At 38.2% G+C, this 26,565-nt stretch overlaps 2 protein-coding genes and 1 non-coding gene across 7 annotated transcripts; all 3 read left to right on the top strand.

The window, feature by feature from the left end:
* Positions 1–1,006: 1,006 nt before the first annotated feature.
* Positions 1,007–5,659, top strand: LOC131006134 (disease resistance protein RPP13-like). Its single transcript, XM_057933301.1, has 5 exons — positions 1,007–1,189; positions 1,265–1,373; positions 1,549–4,588; positions 4,936–5,021; positions 5,287–5,659. The coding sequence occupies exon 3, from the start codon at positions 1,722–1,724 to the stop codon at positions 3,036–3,038; it is 1,317 nt and encodes a 438-aa protein (XP_057789284.1). The 5' UTR covers positions 1,007–1,189; positions 1,265–1,373; positions 1,549–1,721; the 3' UTR covers positions 3,039–4,588; positions 4,936–5,021; positions 5,287–5,659.
* A 6,411-nt stretch (positions 5,660–12,070) lies between these two features.
* On the top strand, positions 12,071–12,177 carry LOC131007387 (small nucleolar RNA R71). Its single transcript, XR_009096089.1, has one exon. It is a non-coding gene; the product is annotated as a small nucleolar RNA R71 (small nucleolar RNA).
* Positions 12,178–21,081: 8,904 nt separating this feature from the next.
* LOC131006132 (putative late blight resistance protein homolog R1C-3) lies at positions 21,082–26,354 on the top strand. 5 transcript variants are annotated; one of them, XM_057933298.1, is made up of 4 exons: positions 21,658–21,882; positions 21,959–23,878; positions 24,650–24,992; positions 25,311–25,488. In XM_057933298.1, the coding sequence occupies exons 2-4, from the start codon at positions 23,236–23,238 to the stop codon at positions 25,408–25,410; spliced, it is 1,086 nt and encodes a 361-aa protein (XP_057789281.1). In that variant the 5' UTR covers positions 21,658–21,882; positions 21,959–23,235; the 3' UTR covers positions 25,411–25,488. The 5 variants fall into 5 exon arrangements, 4 of the variants coding, with proteins under 4 accessions (XP_057789279.1, XP_057789280.1, XP_057789278.1 ...); XM_057933296.1 differs by lacking the exon at positions 21,658–21,882 and adding an exon at positions 21,082–21,228 and having other exon boundaries at positions 21,959–24,992; positions 25,311–26,117; XM_057933297.1 differs by lacking the exon at positions 25,311–25,488 and adding an exon at positions 26,130–26,354 and having other exon boundaries at positions 21,647–21,882; positions 21,959–24,992.
* Positions 26,355–26,565: the final 211 nt, after the last annotated feature.

Below are 26,565 nucleotides of genomic sequence, written 5' to 3'. Positions count from 1 at the left end.
CTTATTTGGAAATGTGTCAAAATTCGCGGGACGACCGAAAATAGAAACGTGTCAAGATTCGTGGGACGGAAGGAGTCGTATGTATGTAATGTTACTTATTTTATTGGGAATCCACTATTATTTTATTATCTGATAATGGTTGCAATGTTACTCTTTAATGAGTGGATATGTTTTAGGCTTTTAGTCCATCACTTCTTTTGAGCAATTGAATTTGGTCTATCTAGTATGAGAATTTCATGATACACCTAAAGAATTTCATGTGTTTGTTTTGGATGATAATTTAAATATATATATAAAAAATGTGTTATCTCATCAAGAATTGGCTTAAGATGTGGCGAGTGAAATAAAAGTCTCATTTTATTGTGAGTGAAAATAAAAAATGTACGAGTGTTGGCCTAGCGGGTAGGAGGTTAATTAACCTCTTAATTGCCTAAACTAATGCGGAGTTGAGGCTTCCTTAAAATCAATTCTCTCCTTGAATCGAAATTGATACTCGATAGTCGATATTCTTATTTTCTTACAAGGTGGAATCTTCGAGCTCGGTTATTCTCACTATCAAATTTATTGGTGTTTCTGATTTGATTATGCTTCTCTTTTTTTTTTTAATTAATTATGCTTCTCTTTTATTGTTTTACATGTATGGGATTGCTTGCTTACCTTGTTCATTATATGGGCCTTCTTTTTCTTTATGAAATTTTAAAGGGGGATTTTTAATTTTGGGTTTCTTAGTTTTTAGCCCACATATAATTTATGCTCTAGTATGGAGTATTATTATTATTATTATTATTATATTATTATTATTATTATTATTATTATGCGCCTCAAAAATATAAAAATACAATAATAAAATATGAAGTCCATGAAGTCTACTAAGTCGCCTGTAGAATTTAGTGTCCAATCTACAATAATACACACCAACCAATCACATTCAGAGAAACAAAATAATTGCATGTGGGCCAAATATTGAAAATTGAAATTTCCCATTTCATCACCATCAGCAAAAATCATAAACTAGTGGATGTGAAACTAACTAGCAAATTATCTAATTCCCACCAAAATCTGCAAATGGCAAAAGGCTGCAATACTGAGTCAAGTGATTTCTTGCAAATTGAGAGGAGAAGAGAAGTTTGTTCTGCTTTGATCTACTCTTCTTCTTGCTCACTCCAAAAACCAGCATTAATTCTTCATAGTAAGTCCATTTTCATTATTTTCAAGAACTTAATAATTGATCAGCTATGATTTTAATTTATCCTAATTTTTACAGGTAACCATAATTCATGGTGAACCAATTCCTTTTTCATCATTACCATATTTTCCTCGGGCCACCACCGCCGGCGCCGGACACAGCTAGCAGGGACGGTTTTAGAGGCCAGGTACCCTCGACTGTCGCCCTGTCAATTTTTTTATTACCTATATATATAATTTTTTTTATCTATATATGTTACTTTCGCTCGGTAATGATTGTGTAATTCCAAATAATTATTTTCAAAACATGACCCGTTTCTTTACTAAAAAATTTTCTCGCCCGGGTCATTATTAAATTCGTAGATCCGCCCTTGACAGCGAGAGAGGAGAATGACGGCTTACGGGTGCAGCGATTCTCTGAGGAATACAATTAATTATATTCTCCATTCTTCTCATTTTAGCCTTGTTGAGCCCTCTCCACATATCTTGCAACGCGCCTACTATCAGTTGCGGCCGTTGCAAGATATTTTGGAACGATGGACAGGACAAGGACAAGCAAGAGCAGGAAGAAGGTGAATGCTTTGGATGGAAGAATCAAAGAGTTGATTTGGGAATTCCAAGACTTATTGGAATCCCTTCTCTACCAACAGATTCTTGGAATTCCTTCACAATCTCGTGCAGACCAAGTTGATGAAGAAATGAAAGAGAGAGTAAGGGAATTCGGAGGCTTATTGGAATCTCTTCCCTCACTACCACAGATTCTATTTCAAAGCCCTCGTCTACACCACACAATCCCAACAAGAAGAAGAAGGAGAATACAGGCACAAATTGTATTCACTTCCCATAGCAACAAGAAGAGTACTGCCACCAGATTGTATTTCAAAGACTTCCTCCACACCACACAACCACAAGAGGAAAGAAGAAGAAGAAGAAGAAGACTGATGGTGCATAAAGAGAAAGGAAGAAAATTCAACACGCCAAGAATCATGAATGGTGTTGAGGGTGAGAGAATCAGATTCTCCATTGATCTGCGCTGCATAGAAGATGATGTTGATTCCTTCATGGAGAGGCTCAAGGATATGGAGAAGGAATACATTTATGAAGTGTACAATATGCCTGAAGACGACGACGTGGACCAATCCATTTCCTCAAGAAGTGGGACCAAGTCCAAGATGATTGGATTATCGGATGAATTCCAACAACTCAAAAAGGAACTTATGGAAAGCCGTTGCTTTAACGATTACATCGCACTTGTTGGGACTGCAGGCGTTGGGAAGACTGCTCTTGCTGAGGCAGTTTTTGAAGATCCAGAAATCTTGAGCCATTTTGAGCATCGCGTGTGGGTCAGAGTAGGCAGAAAATCTCAATTCGATGATGTGTCACGAGGCATTCTAGCTCAAATGTGTGGAATCACACAAGGAGATCACGAATTAGGTGCCTACTTGGAAGAAAGATTGGAGGGAAAGAAAAACGTCCTTGATGGTGTCTGGGAGGGAAAGAAATGCCTCATTGTGCTCGATGATGTGTGGGAGAGACAGATATTGGATTCCTTGACAAGATCCTTTGAGAACATCAATGATGGATTAATTAAAATCTTGGTTACTACTCGAGACAAAAACGTATATTGCTCAAAGCATGGTCCTACTCATACAATATTGGTGCGGTTTTTGAAGGAAGAAGAAAGTAAGGAGCTATTATGCGAGAAGGTGTTTGGTGAAAAGGATTGCCCTTTTCACCTTGACAAAGCTATCACCAAAATTGCAAAGAACTGTGAAGATCTTCCTCTTATGATAGTCACAGTGGCTGACATCTTATCAAAAAGCCCAGGATACAGACCCCAAATACTGGGATGATGTAGCAGAAAAGCGAAATTCGGTCTTCACGGATGCATATAATGAGATATCAAAGGTACTTTTCCCAAGTTACGACTACTTACCTCAATATCTTAAAATGCCTTTTCTGTATATGGGAGTCTTCCCTCCGGAATATAACATCCCCCTTTCCAAGATAATGAATATGTTGGCTTGTGAGGGTTGGTTTCATAACATAAACAAAAAAGAGTCTTTGGAGGATTCTATCTTCAAATGTTTGGACCAGCTTTGCAATTATAGGTATCTTGCTTTATTCAACGAAAGGAACATCTATAATTCTTGGTGGGAGTTTGGTAACCGCAAGTTTAAAGCTTGTTGGCTTCATTCTTCGTGGCGGTACGTGTGTAGAGGAGAGGCTCGGAAGAACAAGTTTTATCACGTCTTAAATAAACTTGATGAAGACTTAGAAGATAATGTAAAAGGTCAGCATTGCTTGTGTCTGGAAAATAACATTTTATTTAGCATCAAAGACTTTTGCATTTCCATGAGATTGAACTGTGCATCCTCTGCACGTTCTCTTCTTTTTTTTGGTCCGTACCACCAATATCCAATCCCATTGGGTGACGATTTCAAGTTGCTTGGCAAACTAGACGCTCTTAATCTACGTTTGTACACTTTCCCAACAGAAATTCTTACACTAGTCCTGCTAAAGTACCTTGCTCTAACTTGCAATGGAGAACTCCCGACAACCATATCCAAACTTTTCAACCTCCGAGTCTTGATCATCCATCTGCATAGCAACATTAGAATTTGTAGAGCTCCATCGTATGTACCAATAGAAATATGGGATATGCAAGTGTTGGAGCATATTGAGATATTGGGGAAGAGCCTTGTAGCTCCATGTCATTATACTTCTTTGGAAAAACTCTCAACACTTATAGGTGTGAATGCCAGCATTTCTACTATCTTGGAACTCTCCCACAAAGTTCCTTGTATAAGGAAATTAGGAGTTCAAATCGAGCTAACCCCTTACGACGAGCATGATGACCTCTTAAGTTGCTTTGGTTGTGTTTCAACACTTGGAAGTTTGGAGACATTGAAATGTAGCATCATAAATCCTGTGGTTAAGTACGATCATGCGTTTCCTAGTTCATTGATGTTGCCACGTTGGTTGAAAAATTACATTTGAGTGGCATGGGTTTTTCTTGGGAATACATGGATGTGATTGGTTCTTTGCATTCTCTTGAAGTGCTCAAATTGCGAGCCTATGCCTTTCGGGGTTCAAAGTGGGAAACACAACTGAGAAGTTTCTTGAAACTTAGGTTTCTTCTTATTGAAGACAGTGATTTGGTGCAATGGAAACCAAGATATGGAAGCTTCCCTAATCTTGTTCGCCTAAGCTTGAAACATTGCTACAAACTAGAAGAGATCCACTGGCCGTCTCATTATATGCTCGGAACCATTGAAGTAGTGAACTGCAATCCTGTAGCTTTGACTTGTGCTAAGAAACTACGACCGGATCCAGAGACTTCCATTGATGTCACTGCCTCGTTTTCTTTTGACGAGAAACCCGTTACTATCAAGTTTGAAAGGTTAGTCTTGCAACTGCCGATCAATTCATTTCCTAGTCTTAATATATATTTCAAGTTAATTATGGGATTCCAAATTCTATTAGTTAGTCTATAAATGAAAATTTATAGATGAGAATTCTGATCAAAGTGTTTTAAAATTGCTCCTTTTCATTTTTCTTATTAGTTCATCTATAAATGAGAATTTCACAAGTAATTAAAACAAGGGAGGTGTTGCTCCAATGTGTGTGGGTGTGTGTAGGTTCATTGTGGGTTGCTACAACTTCGACACACTAACACAAGAGGACTGCTTCACTATCCTTTGAATATTTATGTATTCTCACACCCTATATTTATCTATTAATTTCCAGGCATGGGTATAAAAGATGGATCAAACGGAAAGATGGGATGCCATGTTCTCCAATCCCACTCAGTCGTTGTATTACAGACAACAAAAGTAAGATCATATATAGTTGACTTGAAAATGTTTTATATAGGATTCGTGACTTTGGTTTTAGGCTTTTAGCCCATCACTTCTTTTGAGCAATTGAATTTGTGCCTATAGTAGTAGTGATTGTTGGTAAGTTAGTCTTATAGTCTAATTATGGTACTAGAATTCTATCTTAGCATGAGAATTTCATGATACACCTAAAGAATCTCATGTGTGTTTTAGATGATAATTTAGATATAAAAAAAATTGTGTAATTCACCTCTTGATACAGATGCTGCAGGATTCACAGGTGTTCATGCTGTGGGAACCTCGAGTGTTCATTGCCGCTGATGTTTATGAAAAAGGCTCCTTTGATGAAGAAGGCTCCTTTGATGCTACCGAGTCCGACTTGGATGAAGAAGACTCCGTTGATGCTACCGAGTCCGACTTTGATGAAGAAGGCTCCTTTGACGCTACCGAGTCCGACAACGATGTCGAGGATGAGGATGCTCAAGATGTGCCGGAGGCTGTTGATGAGGCTGATGAGTGATGAGACGATGGCTCCCTTGTAATTTCTTTGACAAAAAGGGGGAGTATGGTTGTTGATGCTTTTGGATTGTATGGGGTTTCTCCCGCCTTCGTATTAAGGGGGAGTGTTTACGAATTCAGGGGGTGTTTACTTTGAAGGATTAGCCTTGATAGATAAAAATATCAAAGTTAATTTCTTGTTTACGGCTGTTGGGTCCCTAACCTAGATTTGGGGCCGTGGGCCAAAATATTTTAACTCGAAAAAAAAAATCTAATTTAATTATTCAAACTTAAAATAGCTTGAAATGAAGTGGCACACTGTTAGAAAATGGAGGTGATTATATAGTGGTTTGAGTGTGGTGAGTGATTGTAGTGAAGTGGTGTAGAGAATATTGTGAGTGTAGTGTGTGTAGAAGATAGAGAGAATGATTTTAGAGTGGAGCTCTTGTCTCCAAAGAACTTAGATATTATTAGATAGAGTGATGTTTTTAAGATGTTTGATATTGTTGAGATTATATTACAAATGGCTCACAAGAGCTCTATTTATAGGTGTGGGAAGATCTCTCTAGATCCCACTACACTAACTTGTATCTAGAATTCTCTACTAGCATCTACTTATGGAATTCTCTAGATACTATATGAAAAATATCTAATCTCTAGAATACTCATACTTGTCTTAGTATTATTTAGAATACTCTAGATTGATCTAGCTAGTGGTGAATTCTCTAGAATATACATAGCTTATTCTCACCTAGAATATTCTAGATAAATGCATCACACTTCAATACTCCTCCTTGATGCATTTATCGGTTACTCCAAGCATTCTTCGTAGAAACTGGAATCTGTCCCTTGGTAGTGCTTTTGTGAAGATGTCCGCCAACTGCTCTTCTGTTGGACAATACTTCATCTCGATAAGTTTCTTTGCTTCAACATCTCTCAAGAAGTGATACTTGATGTCGATGTGCTTGGTGCGATTGTGCTGAACTGGATTCTTAGCCATTGCTATAGCTGACTTGTTATCGCAGTAGATCTCTGTCGATGAGTCTTGCGGTTCGCCCATATCCGCTAGTATTCTTCTAAGCCATATAGCTTGACATGCTGCTTCGGCTGCTGCAACATACTCAGCTTCTGCTGTTGATAGTGCAACTGAGTCTTGCTTCTTTGATCCCCAAGAAAAAATTCCTGAGCCAAGCTTGAAAGCATAGCCTGATGTGCTTTTCATGTCATCTTGAGATCCAGCCCAATCGCTATCGCTATATCCACTTATCTGTGAGTCAGACTTTGGTTTGTACCAGATACCATAGTTGAGCGTACCTTGCAGGTATCTGAGAAGTCTCTTTGCTGCTCCATAGTGGGTCTCCTTCGGACTTTCCATGAATCTGGATAGAAGGCTTGTTGCATACTTGATGTCAGGCCTTGTTGCCGTCAAATATAGTAGACTCCCAATCAAACTTCGATACTTTGTAGAATCTGTCGGTTTTGACCCATCTTCTTTCTTCAACTTCTCATTTGGAATGAGAGGTGTAACCACTGGCTTATGTTCGCTATTATTTTTACTACGCCGCAAGTATACGGTGTAGTTGCAATATAGGGAAGCAAGGTCGTATTCCACAAGGATTAGTAGTCAAATTCTAGTGATTACCTTAAGTCATTATGCTAGAGCTATTTAGACTAAACAAGGAGGTGAGTGGTTTAATTATCAACTAAATACTCAACAAGTGCAAAGACAAATAAAATCAAATAAGCAAAGTGGATTAACAAGTGATTAAGGCGATTTAGGGACTAGGCATCGATGGTTAAGCAAAGGACTTCAATTATAGCTCAATACTAATCTTGACGAACCTAATTATCTAGAGTGATCTCCCAACTAGTTCTAGCCCCCTCCCGGACGACTAGAACGGTAGATTACGGGTCATAGTTGCCGTCCCCCGGTCAACTTCTAACCTATAACTCCCAAAAGCACACAAAGATCGACATACTCTCACCCAACTCTCAACCTCCCGGTTATCGAATCGATATGTTTCAAACACCTTATCTATTGCAAATATCCTCTCCCGATTCAAAGTGCAAATTAGAAATGCATAGAATGTGGCCAACAAACCATACAAGAATAAAGCAAGGGTTTGAAAAGATAATGTGCAAATGAACAAACAAGATTTATATTGAGCATAAATAATCAATCCATTACAATAATCATCTAGCCTAATCCCCAAATCAAAGAGAAATTTAGCCTATCATGTTCAACAATAACATACCCAATGAAAAGAGAAACATAAATGAAAGAGAGAGAAAGAATGAACAAATCCTATTGAGAAGCTTGCTTCAATCCTCTATCCTCTTCAATGCCTTCTTCAAATGGGTAGGAATGAGTATTAATGGGGGTTAGGGCTTGGATATGGAGGTAGGAAAATGAGTATTGAATGTTGGGGGATGATGAATAATGGGTGAGTATGAGGTTGGGGAAGATGAATAATGTGAGGAAAAGGGGGAGAAAGGGGTTTAAGGGCTGAAAAAACGCGACTCCGCTCTTTTCCCGCGGTCATGGCCCGCGCCCGTGGTGCTCAAACGTGGGCAAAACTCAGGGAACCCGCGGTCCCGCCCCGCGGCCGCGGGTGGTGACCGCGGTACACCCCTGGAATTGGGAACAGCTGACCCGCGGTCCCACCCCGCGGCCGCGGGTGGTGACCGCGGGGCACTGGGCGTATTGCGCAGTCCGCTCGTTTTGCTCCGTTCTCCCTCGTCCGGACTCGGATTTGGTCGCCGTTTGCGCTCACGGATTCCTCTCGAGACGTACTTCAATCTCATATCTTCAAAATCCTCCAATTAATCATTGAGGTTTCCTGAAATTGCTCCAAAACTACACCAAGATATCAAATCTTTATAAAACTAAATATTCGGGCACAAACAAGCATTCACAAGCAAAACATGAAGGGAAATGACAACAAAACATGTGGAATTGAGGTACGAAAACCATGTTTGTCAACCCCCCAAACTTAAAGTGTTGTTTGTCCCCAAACGACGAAGAGAAGAGAAATAAAAGTAAACAAACATGTGAGCATGAATTGGTGTCATTTCAAGGGCTTCAAATTTTACAAAAAATCTTTCAAAAGTGCATCACAAGTAGAAATGCATTCCAAGAAGTCACAAGTGATAATGAGTTCAATATTATAACCTCCAAGCTTGAATCCTAACAAAGTGGATGTTTCAATGACGCACTCAACTCTCAAGTGTTTAGAATGGACGTGTTTGCACTCAAATTGAAACAAGTATGCAATCTACCATAAGCTTGCCATTTATCCTAACTCTCTATACTTCAATGTGTTACAAATAAAGATCAAAAAGGGCTTCTATTTAGGTTGCAATGAGAGCTCTTTGGTGAGGTGAGGTGTTTATAGGCAAAGTGACTCATATCCCATACAATTCCCAAATTGAATATGTCATATTCACCATTGTTCTTTTCTAATCAATCAACCAATATCCCCACTTTTCTTCCTTTTCACCCTATGAATACTTATCAAGACCATGATTCAAAAGGCAAATCACTCCCCTTTGTACTATTTTATTCACATGTCTCTTCATTTTTCTTTCTTTTTCTTTTTGAGCTTATAGGAGACTAGTGATTTTCACTCAATCGAAGTTTGACAAGCAATTTCAATCATTTCTCATACATTTTCATCAAAGCAACCACTAACACTCTAAGTTCTACCCCTTTATCATTGGTTCATTAAAAGAAAGGCTACAAGGCACGAAAGGGGTAAACTAGGATCAAATGAGAATTTGGACACAATTTGAGTTAAGTGGCTAACAAAGATGGCCTTAAATCACTTCAATATTAACAACACATCTACTTTTATTTTCAAGAAAGGACTAATGGCAAGTTCTAGAGATCAACACACATGCTCAAATGATTTACACTCAAGAACAAAATGAGATTGTAAATGTATGACAATCAAAGGCTCAATTCTCACAAGCTCATTTTCAAGTTCTTGGAGGCAAAACATTTAACTCACTTGTCACAAGTTCAAACTTTTCATGCATAATCCACAAGTGATACACACAATTTTTCCAAGAAACGATTTATATCATAAGCCCAATGACATTCAATCAACATCACAAAGTTTGATACAATTATCCCAAGCAAAACAAAAACAAAAATATCAACTTAACTAACTCTCAAGCTTTCATTTATTCAACAATAACAAAAACAAGACAACAATACTAAAACAAACAAAAACAAGTAAAGCTTAAGATAGATGAGACAACTAATCCATCTCTCCCCTCCCCCCAAACTTATTTCACACAAAGTGAAAATGAGTTTGGAAGAAAAGAGAAGGAGAAGTTGTCTCGGACTCACAAAAAAAAAAAAAAACTAACATATAAAAAAAAAATAAACCATACAAAAATTAAAGGGTACCTTGTTGGGGTGCCTCCCAACTAGCGCTTAGTTTAACGTCATGAGCTAGACGTCTCCATGATGGTGTTATGGCTCGGGGGTGGTTCCAACGAACACTTCAACTTTTGGTTTCAAGGGCAAAAATGCCTTGATTCTTTCCTTCTCAACCACAAAGGTTCTTTCATCCTTCTTTCTCAATTCAATTGCTCCATTGTTGAAAACCTTGTTGATTTTGAAAGGACCCGTCCATTTTGATCTTGGCTTTTCCGGAGGTAGTGATTGACGGAAGGTGAGGAGAAGGACTTCATCATCGGGTGCAAACTCCCGTTTGTGCATCATCTCGTCATTAGCACTTGTTGTCCTCTCTTTGTAGAGGCTTGACTTCTCAAATGCGTGATACTCATCTAACTCTTTGAGTTGGAGTACACGGTCTTGCCCCATTGGATGTATCTCATTCTCACCAAAGAATGCATACTTCAAGTGTGTGGGGAGAAGCTTCAACTCCAAGCCTTGGGCTTCCTCCTCTTTCCTTTCTCCCTTCAATTTTTCTTTCATGTTGATGCAAGGTTCAATCACTTGCATCAATTTGCATTCCTCCACTCTCATTCTTTCTTCCCCATCTTTGTGCTTGGGAGCTTTGTGGATTGAGAAGGTAACACTCTCATCATTCACTCTCAATGTGAGCTTGCCCTTTGCAACATCAATTAGGGCCCTCCCCGTCGCCAAGAATGGACGTCCAAGGATCAAAGGTACATCCTTGTCCTCAACCATATCCAACACCACAAAATCCACCGGAAAAATGAATTTGTCAACCCTCACCAAGACATCCTCCACTATCCCTTTTGGATATGAAACGGAACGGTCCGCCATTTGCAAAGCAATCGTGGTTGGCTTGATGGTGCCAATCTCTAGCTTATTGAAGATTGAGAGCGGCATCAAATTTATACTTGCTCCCAAATCACACAAAGCTTTCCCAAAGCGATCATTCCCAATATCACAAGGGATTGTGAAGCTCCCGGGGTCCTTGATCTTGGTGGGGATTTTTCTTTGGAGAACGGCACTACATTCTTCGGTTAGATTGACCGTCTCATTCTCTCCCATCTTCCTCTTGTTTGATATGACCTCCTTTAGGAACTTTGCATAGGAGGGCATTTGTTTCAAAGCTTCAATAAGTGGAATGTTGATGTGCACCTTTCGAAAAATCTCAAGAAACTTGGAGAATTCATTCTCCACATTCTTCTTTTGATGTCTTTGAGGAAAAGGGATTGGTGGGCAATAAGGTGGTGGAGCCACGTACACCTCCTTCTTCTTTCCTCTATCTCCTTGTTCCTTTGAAGGGTTGCCATCTCCAACTTCAACCACAACACCACTTCTATCTTCTTCGTCGGGCATCTTGGGCTCTTCATATGTTGTCCCACTCCTTAGAGCAATGGCCTTGCAATGCTCCTTGGGATTCACGATTGTGTTGCTTGGGAATTGCCCTTGTTGGTGTTGATTGTTTATAGACTCGGCAATTTGTCCCACTTGTATCTCAAGCATTTTCAATTGCTTGGCTTGAGCCTCTAACTTCTCATCCGTTCTTGTCATGTGAGCTTGAGTCGTGGTCATGAACTTCATCAATATTTCTTCAAGGTTGAGCTTCTTCTCTTCCTTGATCATGCCATGGCTCACCGCAAATCCGGGCGGTGGTTGCAAGAAATTGTTTGGATTGCTATAGGAGAGGTTAGGGTGGCGGTTAGGTTGGAATCCTTGAGTGTATTGCCCTTGCCCTTGGTAGCCACCTTGTTGTTGGGGCCGGAAGTTCGCATAGCCTCGGTTGTTGTTGTTGTTGATGTAGTTCACATCCTCGAAGCTAGTTTGTTCTTCAACCACGGGCTCTACCCTTGACATTGATATAGCATCAATCTTGCTATTCATGGCGTTCAATTGAGCCGTCAAAAGAGCTATCGGATCCGAGCTTGTTGTAGCCGCCACCTTCTTCAAGATGATCCTCTCCGTTGGGAATTGATGGCAATTGGTGGCCAAGTTCTCTATGATGTGAGCGGCCTCCGCGTGGCTTTTCTCCAACAATGCTCCATTGGCCGATGCATTCATGTCTCTTTGCATCTCACCACTACACCCGGTGTAGAATACACAAATGATTGTGTTTTGATCTAAACCATGGTTAGGGCACTTCCTTAGCATCTCTTTGAATCTCTCCCAAGCTTCGTAGAAGGATTCTCCATCAAATTGGTGAAATTGGACTATGTCCTTCTTCATCTTCATGGTTCTACCCGGAGGGTAGAACTTGTTGAGAAACTTTTGAGCCATGTTCTCCCATGTAGTGATAGAACCACCCTCTAAAGATTGGTACCATGTCTTGGCCATGCCCCTTAGCGAAAAGGGGAAGAGTCGAAGTCGAATGGCATCCTCCGGGACTCCATTCATCTTGATGGTGCCGCATATCTCCAAGAAGTTTCCAAGATGTCCATTCGGGTCATCTTGGGAAAGACCGGCGAATTGGTTTTGTTGTACCATATTTATGAGGGCCGGCTTGAGCTCAAAATTTGTGGCGTTGATTCTCGGGGCATTCACTCCTCCTTGTTGGACAATGGGTTGGAACATATTGCTAATAGGTGGTGGTGGAGGTGTATTTCTTAGAGCTTCTTGCTCATTGATTTTCCCTTGCATGGCTTCTAATTGCATTTGAAGTTGACGGATTAAGTCGTGATTTTCCGCCATAGCTTCCTCCAACTCTCTATCTCTTCTTGTTCTTGCTTTGTTGTGTCGACAAAAAGCTTCAACCTCAAGGTTTATAGGTATAAGAGGTGCACCCTTAGATCTTGTGTTCATACACTACCTATCAACCAACAAGAACAAGAAGTCAAAACACAATCTTAAAATAGAAAACAAAAATTAAAGCAAGTAAAATGTCTAAAGTAGTTAATCACAATGAAGCAAAATATCACAAGCAAAGAAACTAAACTAATCCCCGGCAACGGCGCCAAAAACTTGTTCGCTATTATTTTTACTACGCCGCAAGTATACGGTGTAGTTGCAATATAGGGAAGCAAGGTCGTATTCCACAAGGATTAGTAGTCAAATTCTAGTGATTACCTTAAGTCATTATGCTAGAGCTATTTAGACTAAACAAGGAGGTGAGTGATTTAATTATCAACTAAATACTCAACAAGTGCAAAGACAAATAAAATCAAATAAGCAAAGTGGATTAACAAGTGATTAAGGCGATTTAGGGACTAGGCATCGATGGTTAAGCAAAGGACTTCAATTATAGCTCAATACTAATCTTGACGAACCTAATTATCTAGAGTGATCTCCCAACTAGTTCTAGCCCCCTCCCGGACGACTAGAACGGTAGATTACGGGTCATAGTTGCCGTCCCCGGTCAACTTCTAACCTATAACTCCCAAAAGCACACAAAGATCGACATACTCTCACCCAACTCTCAACCTCCCGGTTATCGAATCGATATGTTTCAAACACCTTATCTATTGCAAATATCCTCTCCCGATTCAAAGTGCAAATTAGAAATGCATAGAATGTGGCCAACAAACCATACAAGAATAAAGCAAGGGTTTGAAAAGATAATGTGCAAATGAACAAACAAGATTTATATTGAGCATAAATAATCAATCCATTACAATAATCATCTAGCCTAATCCCCAAATCAAAGAGAAATTTAGCCTATCATGTTCAACAATAACATACCCAATGAAAAGAGAAACATAAATGAAAGAGAGAGAAAGAATGAACAAATCCTATTGAGAAGCTTGCTTCAATCCTCTATCCTCTTCAATGCCTTCTTCAAATGGGTAGGAATGAGTATTAATGGGGGTTAGGGCTTGGATATGGAGGTAGGAAAATGAGTATTGAATGTTGGGGATGATGAATAATGGGTGAGTATGAGGTTGGGGAAGATGAATAATGTGAGGAAAAGGGGGAGAAAGGGGTTTAAGGGCTGAAAAACGCGACTCCGCTCTTTTCCCGCGGTCATGGCCCGCGCCCGTGGTGCTCAAACGTGGGCAAAACTCAGGGAACCCGCGGTCCCGCCCCGCGGCCGCGGGTGGTGACCGCGGTACACCCCTGGAATTGGGAACAGCTGACCCGCGGTCCCACCCCGCGGCCGCGGGTGGTGACCGCGGGGCACTGGGCGTATTGCGCAGTCCGCTCGTTTTGCTCCGTTCTCCCTCGTCCGGACTCGGATTTGGTCGCCGTTTGCGCTCACGGATTCCTCTCGAGATGTACTTCAATCTCATATCTTCAAAATCCTCCAATTAATCATTGAGGTTTCCTGAAATTGCTCCAAAACTACACCAAGATATCAAATCTTTATAAAACTAAATATTCGGGCACAAACAAGCATTCACAAGCAAAACATGAAGGGAAATGACAACAAAACATGTGGAATTGAGGTACGAAAACCATGTTTGTCAGCTTACAGTCTTGCATCTTGAACTTCTTGAGCATATCTTCAATATACTTCTTTTGTGATAGGAAGATGCCTTCTTCCTCTTGACTTATCTCCATTCCGAGAAAATAGTGCATTAATCCTAAGTCCGTCATCTCAAAGGTGCTCATCATGTCTTTCTTGAAATCCTCGATCAATTTTGTGTTATTTCCTGTGACAATTAAGTCATCAACATAAAGAGAGACAATCAGGATGTCTGTACCTTGAGTTTTGATGTATAGAGTTGCTTCGTTCTTGCTCCTCATGAACCCTTGACCGGTGAAATATCCGTCTATTTTGCTGTACCAGGCTCGTGGCGCTTGTTTGAGCCCATAGAGTGCTTTCTTGAGGCGAAGAACTTTGCCTTCTTGTTTTGTGAATCCTTCTGGCTGCTCCACATATATCTTGTCTATTAGATCTCCATTGAGAAATGCCGACTTAACATCAAGTTGATAGATTTTCCATCTCTTTTGAGCCGCCAGAGCTATGAGTGCTCGAATTGTGTCCATCCGTGCTACTGGAGCAAACGTTTCTGTGTAGTCAACTCCTGGTATTTGAGCATATCCTTTTACGACAAGTCTTGCCTTATGCTTCTGGATCGAACCATCAGGATTCAGCTTTGTCTTGAACACCCATTTGACTCCAATGACTTCCTTGTCACTTGGAAGATCCACCAACTCCCAAGTATCATTCTTTTCTATCATTTGTATCTCCTCCTCCATTGCTTTAATCCAAACTTTCTCTTTGGATGCTTCTGCATAGTTACTTGGCTCCAAAGAACAAAAGTTGCATGTCTCATATATATCAGTGGATTCATATAAATCTGCTAGAGTTCTTACCCGAAAAGGTGGAAAGTCTGGTGAGGAGTCTGAGTCGGATCCACTTGAGGTATTGGCTTCTGAAGAGGACCTTGGTGGGCTTTGTTGATCTTGTTCTCCATGTTCTGTGACTTCTTTTAGGAGTGTAGTTGTTGTCCGCCTTTCAACACTTTCTGTCTCCCAATTCCAAGAGGCTTGTTCGTCAAATTCCACGTCTCGACTTGTCACCAACTTCTTGGTCTCAAGATTGTAGATTCTATAACCCTTGGATTTAGAGCTGTAGCCGAGGAAGATTCCCTTCTCCGTCTTGTCCTCCAATTTGTGTCTTTTTACAGAGGGAATGTGGATGTAGCAGATACTTCCAAAGACCCTCAAATGTTTGGCTGAAGGCTTTTGTCCTGACCAAGCTTCGATCGGCGTCTTGTTTAGCACGGCCTTTGTTGGACATCGGTTGAGTAGGTAGACTGATGTATACACTGCCTCTGCCCAGAACTTCTTTGGCAATCCTTTCTCCGCCAGCATGGATCTCGCCATTTCCATGACTGTTCGATTCTTTCTTTCCGACACGCCATTTTGTTGTGGAGTGTAGGCCACCGTTAGTTGATGCTCCACACCTTCATCTTCACAGAACTTGTCGAACTCTTTTGAGATGTATTCGGTACCTCGATCGCTTCTCAGTTTCTTTATTTTGCGACCACTTTGTTTCTCCACAAAGTTCTTAAATCTCTTGAAGATTCTAAAGACTTCTGATTTTTCTTGGAGGAAATATACCCAAGTCATTCTGGAGTAGTCATCAATAAAGAGGATGAAGTACCTGTTTTGGTTTACTGAAGGTGTGCGCATTGGACCGCAAACGTCGGTGTGGACAAGCTCTAGTATCTCCTTGGCTCGCCATGTTTTCTCCGTTGGAAATGGTTGTCTGTGTTGCTTTCCGATCATGCATCCTTCACATACACCTTCTCTTTCATTTAGAAGAGGCATGTCTCTCATCATATTTTTCTGATGAAGTAGCCTTAAGGCATTTAGGTTGAAATGCCCAAATCTCCGGTGCCATAGACTCGTATCGTCGAGTTGAGCCACCATTGCCTTTTATGGATATTGCCATTGAATGGGAAAGTTTCTATTTTTTCCCATTTTTACTACTGCAATATCTTGGTTATTTTTCTTGTCGTAAATTCGACAAGAATCTTTCTCAAAGTGGAGGGCATATCCATTTTCCATCATTTGGCCAACACTTAATAGACTTTGTGCAAGACGAGGTACTAGGAGAACATTTCTAATAAATCGCGTACCTTTGTTAGTTTCTATGGCAATTGTACCTTTCCCTTTCGTCTCCACCAGTTCTCCATTGCCCATCTTCACCTTCGTCTTGATTGAAGTATCTAACTCACGGAAGATGGTCTCGTTGGATGTCATGTGGTTGCTGCATCCGCTATCGATGTACCATTCTTCTTCTCCTGCTTCCGTTGCCGAGTGACATGCATAGAACATGTACTCCTTCTCATTTTGATTTTCTGAATAGTTGGCTTGATGATTTCTTCTATCTCTGCAATCTTTTTCCACATGCCCGAACCTTTTGCAGTTTTTGCACTGTGGCTTTCCTCGATGATAGCAGTCCTTCTCTAAGTGATTTGTCTTCTTGCAAATTCCACATGGTGGAAAATTTGCCTTGCTCTCCTTGTTGCTGGAGCTTCCTTCCTTGTGATTGCTTTTAAAATTTCCGCCGCTGCTTGACTTATTGCCTCTAACGTTGAGCTTGGACTGAAAGGCACTCTCTAGTGAACTTTCATGTCGCCTGCTCAATCGTTGCTCGTGTGCTTCCAAGGAACCCATCAGCTCCGCGACAGACATTTTTGATAAATCTTTTGATTCTTCAATCGCCGCCACTACTGGATCATACTTCTCGGTAAGGCTGATTAAGACCTCCTGTATGATCCTTTCATCGGAGACGTTATCTCCGTATGACCGCATTTGATTGATTATTTCCATTATTCTTGAGAAATAATCTTTTGCGGCTTCTGAATCTTTCATTTTAAGATTCTCTAGTTCTCGCCTTAAACTTTGCAGTTTAATGGTTCGAACTTTAACGTTTCCTTGGAACTCCTCCTTAAGGATATCCCAAGCTTCTTTTGCAGTAGTGGCTCGAATAATTCTTGCCATGATAGAATCACTAACAGATTGTTGGAGAAGATAAAGAGCTTTAGCATTTTGTTGCTTTAATTTCTTACGTACCTCGGATGAGGATGTCTTGTCGATATCTTCTCCCGGCATGGTGATTCCTTCTTCAATGACATCCCAAAGATCATGGGATTCAAGGCAAGTCTTCATACGAACACTCCAATAGTCATAGTTTTCTCCATTGAATATTGGAGTCGTGATGGAGAGACTTGACGACGCCATAACGCCCGCTTATGATCGAACAAGCTCTGATGCCACTTGTTAGAAAATGGAGGTGATTATATAGTGGTTTGAGTGTGGTGAGTGATTGTAGTGAAGTGGTGTAGAGAATATTGTGAGTGTAGTGTGTGTAGAAGATAGAGAGAATGATTTTAGAGTGGAGCTCTTGTCTCCAAAGAACTTAGATATTATTAGATAGAGTGATGTTTTTAAGATGTTTGAGATTGTTGAGATTATATTACAAATGGCTCACAAGAGCTCTATTTATAGGTGTGGGAAGATCTCTCTAGATCCCACTACACTAACTTGTATCTAGAATTCTCTACTAGCATCTACTTATGGAATTCTCTAGATACTATATGAAAAATATCTAATCTCTAGAATACTCATACTTGTCTTAGTATTATTTAGAATACTCTAGATTGATCTAGCTAGTGGTAAATTCTCTAGAATATACATAGCTTATTCTCACCTAGAATATTCTAAATAAATGCATCACACTTCAATACACACCTAATAATTAGAATCTCTAATAATAATTAATGAACTTGTGATTGATATGTGCTTCAAAAATATGTAAACACCATAATATCAAAATAAAATATAAATTCAATGAAGTACCACACCTATATAATTTTCTAGTGAAGCAAAATTATTTCAATTGTGTGGCTTTTCTCATTCCAATTCAACCCACAAAAATATCTTGAAATGAGACACCACCAATCACATTCAAAGGAAACAAGAAAAATTGCATGTGGGCCAATATTGGAATTTCCCCATTTCATCACCATCTACAAAAATCATAAACTAGTGGCTGTGAAATTAAATAGTAAATTATATAATTTCCACCAAAATTTGTAGATGGCAATGGCTGCAAGATTGAGTCAAGTGATTTCTTGCAATTTAAAATCAAGACAAGAAGCTAAGATTCCATGCAAGAGAGGGAGAAGAGAAGTTCTTATGCTTTCGTATTTTAAAGTACTAAGTGAAAGTTGCGAGGTATTGTGTTATTTTTGACAATTAACCCTGAAATTATTTATTTGAAAACCCTTTATTGAATGAAATCAAATATAATCTTTTCTTTAGCCCAATCAATCCATATTAATTTTAACAAGCATCATTATATTAATTTTAAAAAGCATTATCTATGTAAGCAAATGAATTTTTAATCATTTTTATCCTTTAAATACATTTTGATGGATTTATACATAACCTCAGAGATTGGATAGTTATTACAAGCGAAACTACAAAGATTATTTTGGATTATTAGAGGGCATTCTTGAGTGGCTCGAGAGCAACAAATGAAATTTGCCCAATGATTCGAGTTGCAATTTTTTTTTTAATAATTCGTGATTTTATTTGTGTAATCTTGAAATGTTTGCTACGTTTGTATGCATGGTTGCAATTTTATTTTAATAGTTTGTGATTTTATTTTGTGTATTTTCATGAAATATTTGTTATGTTTGTAAAGTATGGCTATGATTTATAGACAGAGGAAGATTTATTGACTTTAATAATGACCGGACGAGATTTTATCAGATGATTCTAATGAATTTTTAGTTAAAAAAATGGATTGAATCTTGAAATAATTATTTGGATAAAATAATTATAATCGGGCGAGATTAATTAACATATATAGATAACTTTTTATTTACATCATTAAAAAAAATGGATCGGACAACGGCCGAGGGTGCCTGACAAGCTCCTAAACAGGGAAAAAAAAAATCTTTTTATTATATATATAAATATATTTAATATTATGTGCTTCAAAAATATAAAAACACCATAATAGTTTCTGTGTTATGCCTTTGTCCCATCCTTTGCTGGTTGAGCATAACCTTTTTTTTTAGTACTATTACTTTTGAGATGTGAGTAATGAAATTTTAAAAGTTTTTTCTTGAGGTAGAGTGGCTTAAGAGGTAGAATGGAAATCCAATCAAAACTCATATTTGGATCTCATTTTGCTGTGGTAGTTTTAGCCAATTCTCACTCTTTTGAGCAGCATAGTTTATGCAGGAGAACTTTTTTTTTTTTTTTTTTTTTTCGGTTTATTGACTGTTGTGTTTACCAAACCTTTTTGGTTGTTTTGTTGGTTAGAAACTATTATTTCTGAACTATGAAATATTTGTAATTTTCCCTATTAGGTTCAATTTTGCATATAAATTTGAAGCATTTGGGTTCTGTTGGTTTTTGCTAGAGGCGACTGTGTAATTGGGTTCTGATCGTTACGTACTGAATTAATTGAATTCAGCATTGGCAGTAATTAAAAAACTTGAAGATGTGGTCATAAAAATTGAAAAACTTGACAATAAATTTGGGGAAATAAGCAAATATTGCATTGTAGTATTAATATTGTATTGACCATCTTATCGGTCAAATGACATTAGAATCGAAATATTTTAATCCGAAAAAAAAATTCAATTTATTTGAACCAAAAATAGCCTGAAACAAAGTGAATGCCTGAATAACATCAAGTAAGGGAGAAACACACAAAAAAAACACAAAAACTTGCGTACACCCAGATCGTACCCGACCCGAATCCTGACCCGGATCCGATCCAATTGAACTATCCTACCCGAATGTCAAGTGTTAGTGTTATCTCGATATAGTGTTAGTGTTATATCGATATAGTGTTAGTGTCATTTACATGTAGTGTTTGTGTCATTTCAATATAGTGTTAGTATCATTTTAATACAGTATTAGTGTCATTTTCGAAATAGTATTATTTGTAAAACAAAATAGTGTTAGTGTCATTCCAAGATCGTGTTAGTGTTGTGTCATTTCGTGTTAGTTTAGTGTTAGTATCATTTTCAATTGGATCAGGATCCGGGTCGAGTACAACTCGGGTGTACGATACATCCGGGTGTACAAGAGACCACCTCTAAAAAAAACAAAAAACAAAAAAAAACTGGACAAAACAGGCCAAAATCCGAATAATAAAAGCGAGAGAAGGCCCAGAGAAAAGCCCATCACTGAGGGCCCTGCAACGTAGCCTAACACTACCAAGGAGGCCCAACACAACTCCGACCAACACCCTGCAATCCCTCTAGTTCGTATTGATTTTGGTAAGAAGAATTTAGAGGAAAATTGCATAAACGGTCTTTCTAGGTATATATTTAGATGCATCATGCATGATCTATTTCAAAATCATAGATACTCCATTTTATCTGAAAATACATACATATAAATTAGAGAGTATTGGGTTAGAGTTTAGAAATATTTAACTACTAAAAACTAATAATTATATATATTTATTAATAATATTATAATATTAATTATATTATAAATATAATTCGGATTTCGGATTTTTAAAGTGTCAATCCGATCCGATCCGATCCGAAAATCTGAACCAAATTTTAAATTTCGGTTTTGTTCGGATCGGATATTCGGATTTCGGATATTTTGCTCACCCCTAGTTGAATTAAATAAGAACATTTATCCTAGGCGAGAACGACGCAATTTTATTGTTTAAAAAGTCGTGGATGTTGTGCTTACAGAAAACGACGACGTAGTTTTATTGTTTTTTTCAAAAAACGACGCAGTTTTACTATAATTCAGAAACCCGAACTCAAACATAACCTTTTCTCAGCCCAAAGAAGAAGAAGAAGCAGCTCTGCGGCTGCGCTCACAACCGCCGTTTTGTCACAGCTGGTAACTCTATTTTTCCCCTTGAGTTATTTCTTTCCTCTTTTTTGAGGGTTTTTAATTGTTATTAATGTGTGTAAATGTCATATATGACTGTTTCTTATTGCAATTAGAATGTTCGAATTTGTTCTCTGATAGATTTAGGTCTTTTTGAATTTGAATTAATTGCAATGTGTTTTAAGCAGTTTATAAACTGTATAATTAAGAACTCAAAGTTATATATTATTATTATTATTATTATTATTATGTGCTTCAAAAATATAAAAACACCATAATAAAATATACAGTCAATGAAGTCTGCTTATCCGAGTTGCCCCTAGAATTTTCTAGTGAAGCAGAATGTCTTAAGTTGTATATGACTTTTCTCATCCAAATCCAATCTACAATAATATACACCAACCAATCACATGCAAAGAAACAAAATAATATGTGGGCTAAATTTTGGAATTTCCCATTTCATCACCATATACAAAAAATATATTGGAATTTCCACCAAACTCTGTAAATGGCAATGGCTGCAAGATTGAGTCAAATGATATCTTGCAATTGAAAATCAAGACAAGAAGCTAAGATTCCATCTAAGAGAGGAGAAGAGAAGCTGTTCTGCTTTCATCTACTCTTCTTCTTGCTCACTCCAAATCCCACCTTAAATTCTTCATAGTATGTCCATGTTCATTATTTTCAAGAATTCTATAATTGAGTAGTTATGATTTAAAATTTATTCTAATTTTTACAGGCAACCAGAGAGGAATGACGGCTTATGGTGCAGTGAATTCTCTGAGGAATACAATTGATTATATTCTCCATTCTTCTCATTTTATCCTCGTTGATCCCTCTCCACATATCATACAACTCGCCTACCACGAGTTGGATCCATTGCAAGAAATTCTGGAAAGTTTGGACAGGACGAGAACAAGCAAGAGCAGGAAGAAGGTGAATGGTTTGGATGGAAGAATCAAAGATTTGATTTGGAAATTCGAGGACGCGTTGGAATCCCTTCTCTACCAACAGATTCTTTCACAAGTAGAAGATGAAGGAGTAATGGAAGAGGCAGCATGGGAATCCCGAGGCTTATTGAAGTCCCTTCCCTCACAAGTTCACAACAGATTCTTTCACAAGTAGAAGATGAAGAAATAAAAGAGGGAGCAAGGGGATTCCAACACTTACTGGAATCCCTTCTGTTTGAAAGCCCTCCTCTACACCACACAACCACAACCACAACAACAAGACGGGTGCTGCATAAACACGAAGCAAGAATCATGAGAGAATCTCAGGCTTCACAATCTAGAAGCCTAGAAGATGAAGGAATGAAAGAAGGATCATGGGGATTCCAACACTTATTGGACTCCCTTCTATTTGAAAGCCCTCCTCTACACCACACAACCACAACAACAAGAAGAATCGGATTCTCCATTGATCTGCAATTCCTACAACATCATGTTCCATCCTTCATCGAGAGGCTGAAGGATATGGAGGAGGAATACATTTATGAAGTAGACAATATGCCTGAAGATGACGACGAGGAAGAATCTATTTACACAAGAAGGAGGACCAAGTCCAAGATGATTGGATTGTCGGATCAGATCCAACAACTCAAAGAGGATATTATGCAAAGTTGTGACAACATGAACTTCGCACTTGTTGGAACTGCAGGCGTTGGGAAGACTGCTCTTGCTGAGGTAGTTTTTGAAGATCCTAAAATCTTGAGGCGTTTTGAGCATCGTGCATGGGTCAGGGTAGGCAGAAAGTCTCAATTCGATGATGTTTTTCGAGAGATTCTAGCTCAAATGTTTGGAATCACACAAGGAAATGACGAATATAGGTGGCTACTTGGAAAAAGATTGGAGGGAAAGAAATGCCTCATTGTGCTCGATGATGTGTGGGAGAGACGGATATTGGATTCCTTGTTAAGTTCCTTACGGAACATCGACAATATATCAATTCATATCTTGGTTACTACTCGAGACCGGAGCATAACTTATCCTAGTTATACAACTTTGGTGCGGTTTATGAATGAAGAAGAAAGTAAGGAACTACTATGCGAGAAGGTGTTTGGTGAAAATGGTTGCCCTTTTCAACTTGACATCCCAAAATTGCCAAAATTTTGGCAATTTTGGCAAAATTGCCAAGAACTGTGAAGGTCTTCCTCTTATGATAGTCACAGTGGCTGACATCCTATCAAAAGCCCAGAATGCAGACCCCAAATACTGGGATGATGTAGCAGAAATGCGAAATTCAGTCTTCACTGATGCATATAATGAGATATCAAAGGTACTTTTCCCAAGTTACGACTACTTACCTCAATATCTTAAAATGCCTTTTCTGTATATGGGAGTCTTCCCTCCAGATTATGACATCCCTCTTTCCAAGATCATGAATATGTTGGCTACTGAGGATTGGTTTCATAACACAAAAAAGAAACGATCTTTGGAGGATTCTGTGTGGCAATGTTTGGACGAGCTTTGTAAGAATAAGAATCTTGTTTTATTCAACCAAAGGAGCATTTCTAGGACTACGTGGATGATTGTCAATCGCAAGTTTAAAACTTGTCGCCTTCATTCTTCGTGGCGGCATGTGTGTAGAGGAGAGGCTCGGAAGAACAAGTTTTATCATGTCCTAAAAAAGCTTGTCGAAGGCTTAGAAGATGATGTAAAAGGTCAGCGTTGCTTGTGTCTTGAAAATAATCTTTTATTTGGCATCAAAGAATTTTGCAACTCTGTGAGATTGAACTGTGCATCCTCTACACGTTCTCTCCTCTTTTTCGGTCCATACCACCAATATCCAATCCCAGTAGGTGATGATTTCAAGTTGCTTGGGAAACTAGATGCTCTTAATCTACGTTTGTACACTTTTCCAATAGAAATTCTAACGTTAGTCCTGCTAAAGTACCTTGCTCTAACTTGCAATGGAGAACTCCCTGCAACCATATCCAAACTTTTCAACCTTCGAGTCTTGATTATCCATCCACATAATAGCATTAGAATTTGTAGAGCTCCATCATATATACCAATACAAATATGGGATATGCAAGAGTTAGAGCATATTGAGATATTGGGGAAGAGCCTTGTAGCTCCATCTCATTCTACTTCTTTGGAAAAACTCTCAGCACTTATAGGTGTGAATGCCAGCATTTATACCGTCCTGGACCTTTCCAAAAAAGTTCCTTGCATACGGAAATTAGGAGTTCAAATCGAGCTAACGCCTTATGATGACCATGACGACCTTATTAGTTACTTTGGTTGTGTTTCAACACTTGAAAGTTTGAAGATATTGAAGTGTAGTATCATAAATCCTGTGGTGAAGTACGGTTATGCATTTCCTAGTTCATTGTTAACTTTTCCAAGTGTATTGAAAAAGTTACATTTGAGTGGCATGTGTTTTTCTTGGGAACACATGGATGTAATCGGCTCTTTGCCATTTCTTGAAGTGCTCAAATTGCGAGCCTACGCCTTTCGGGGTCCAAAGTGGGAAGCGCGAGAGGGAAGTTTTATGAAAGTTAAGTTTCTTCTAGTTAAAGACAGTGATTTGGTGCAATGGAAACCGAAATTTGGAAGCTTCCCTGATCTTGTGTGCCTAAGCATGAAACATTGCTACAAACTAGAAGAGATCCATTGGCCGTCTAAAATTTCATTCGGAGTGATTGAATTAAGAAACTGCAATCCTGTAGCTTTGACTTGTGCTAAGCAGTTACAACTGGGAAGATATGCTTCCGTTGATGTTACGGCCACTTCTTCTTTCGACGAGAAACCCATTGCTATCAAGTTTACAAGGTTAGTATTGCAACTGCTGATCAATTTTTGAATATGGGATTTCAAATTCTAATCATTCTCAAATTATACTTTAGTTTACATTTTGATGCTATAAAAATTTTCTTCTGGTCAAAGTGTTTTACTTTGCAACCTTTGTTTTTCTTATTAATAAGTCTATAGATGAGAATTTTCACAAGTAATTAAAATGAGGGAGGTGTTTCTATAATGTGTGTGGGTGTGTGTAGGTTCATTGTGGTTGCTACAACTTTGACACAAACACATGACTATCCTCAGAATATTATTTATTTTCACACCCTATATTTATCTGTTAATTTTCAGGCATGGGTTTGAAAGATTGAGACAAGGTGAGGCACCATATTCTCCATTCCCACTCTCAGTCTTTGTATTCGTATTAGATTGTCATCTCACATACCAATAAAATTAGATATTTTATATTTGTAACTTTAGTAATTATCATAATAAATGCATATATACAACTAATTATTACATTCATACAAGTATTAAATAAGGATAAAATAGGAAAAATGTCATAAATATACTCTCAAATTTTGAAATGGGACACTTATTGAGAAACAAAAAAATGAGCTAAATAGGACAATTATAAAAAAACACGAGGGAGTACTATTTTGGATTGTGTTGAAGATTATAAGCTCTGACTGAATTAATTACTATTATAAATGTGACTGAAGGAAGCTAATCTTTTGATATGAACAATTTTCTCTTTGTTTTGGTATCACATGTCATCATTAGGTTTAATTAAGTACCAATAATAATAATAATTTGTAGCTGTTTACAAAATGAAACCTGATAGAATGTTAATGTATATTCAATGAATCAATATATATATATTCTTCTAAATATATTTTATTGGATATAGATATTTATTCATAAGTCTTATCAAATGGCTACAGATTTATATCAAATAGATTTAGTATAATATTGAATGAATTCATATATTCCTATAAATAGATTTAATATAATATTTTGTACTCAAGACACTTTTTCTATTAGTATAGATAGATTAGATTTGTGATTTAATTTATAGTCTTATTATGGTATAGATTGATATGCCTAAAGAATTTCATATGATAGTTGAGATATAAAAAAAAATTGTGTATTCACCTTGTGATACCACAGATGCTGTGGGTGTTCATGCTGCTGATGTTGATGAAGAAGGCTCCATTGATAAAGAAGGCTCCTTTGATGATGAAAGCTCCTTTGATGAAGAAGGCTCCTTTAATGCTACCGAGTTCAAAGATGATGAATGATGAGAATTTATGAATTCAGTCATTTAAGATGCATATTGTACATTAATTTCCACATTTTTGGTTCCCATTGATTGTTTAGTGATCGATTTGTTGAGATTATTGATTGAAGATGTGGAATATCTCATCAAGAATTGTATGTGTAGAAGTAGAACAGTTTGAGATGTGAGTAATGAAATTTTAAAGGTTTTTCTTGAGGTAGAATTGGCTTAAGATGGGTTCTGTTCTGTTTTTGGTAGAGGCGAGTGTGAAAAGTCTGCCTCTTTGCATATAAGAAGAAATTATTTTAATGAATGAGTATATTTTAT

This window comes from Salvia miltiorrhiza, chromosome 1, assembly GCF_028751815.1.
Source record: "Salvia miltiorrhiza cultivar Shanhuang (shh) chromosome 1, IMPLAD_Smil_shh, whole genome shotgun sequence".
In the NCBI taxonomy this organism is placed as follows: domain Eukaryota; kingdom Viridiplantae; phylum Streptophyta; class Magnoliopsida; order Lamiales; family Lamiaceae; genus Salvia; species Salvia miltiorrhiza.
This window is presented reverse-complemented; position numbering and strand designations above follow the sequence as displayed.

Coding starts and splice junctions, on each gene's coding strand:
- LOC131006134 (XM_057933301.1), top strand. CDS start 1,722: ATGGACAGGACAAGGACAAGCAAGAGCAGGAAGAAGGTGAATGCTTTG.
- LOC131006132 (XM_057933296.1), top strand. CDS start 23,236: ATGAAGAAGAAAGTAAGGAACTACTATGCGAGAAGGTGTTTGGTGAAA. Junction 24,993..25,310: donor ATTGCTATCAAGTTTACAAG/GTTAGTATTGCA, acceptor GTTAATTTTCAG/GCATGGGTTTGAAAGATTGA.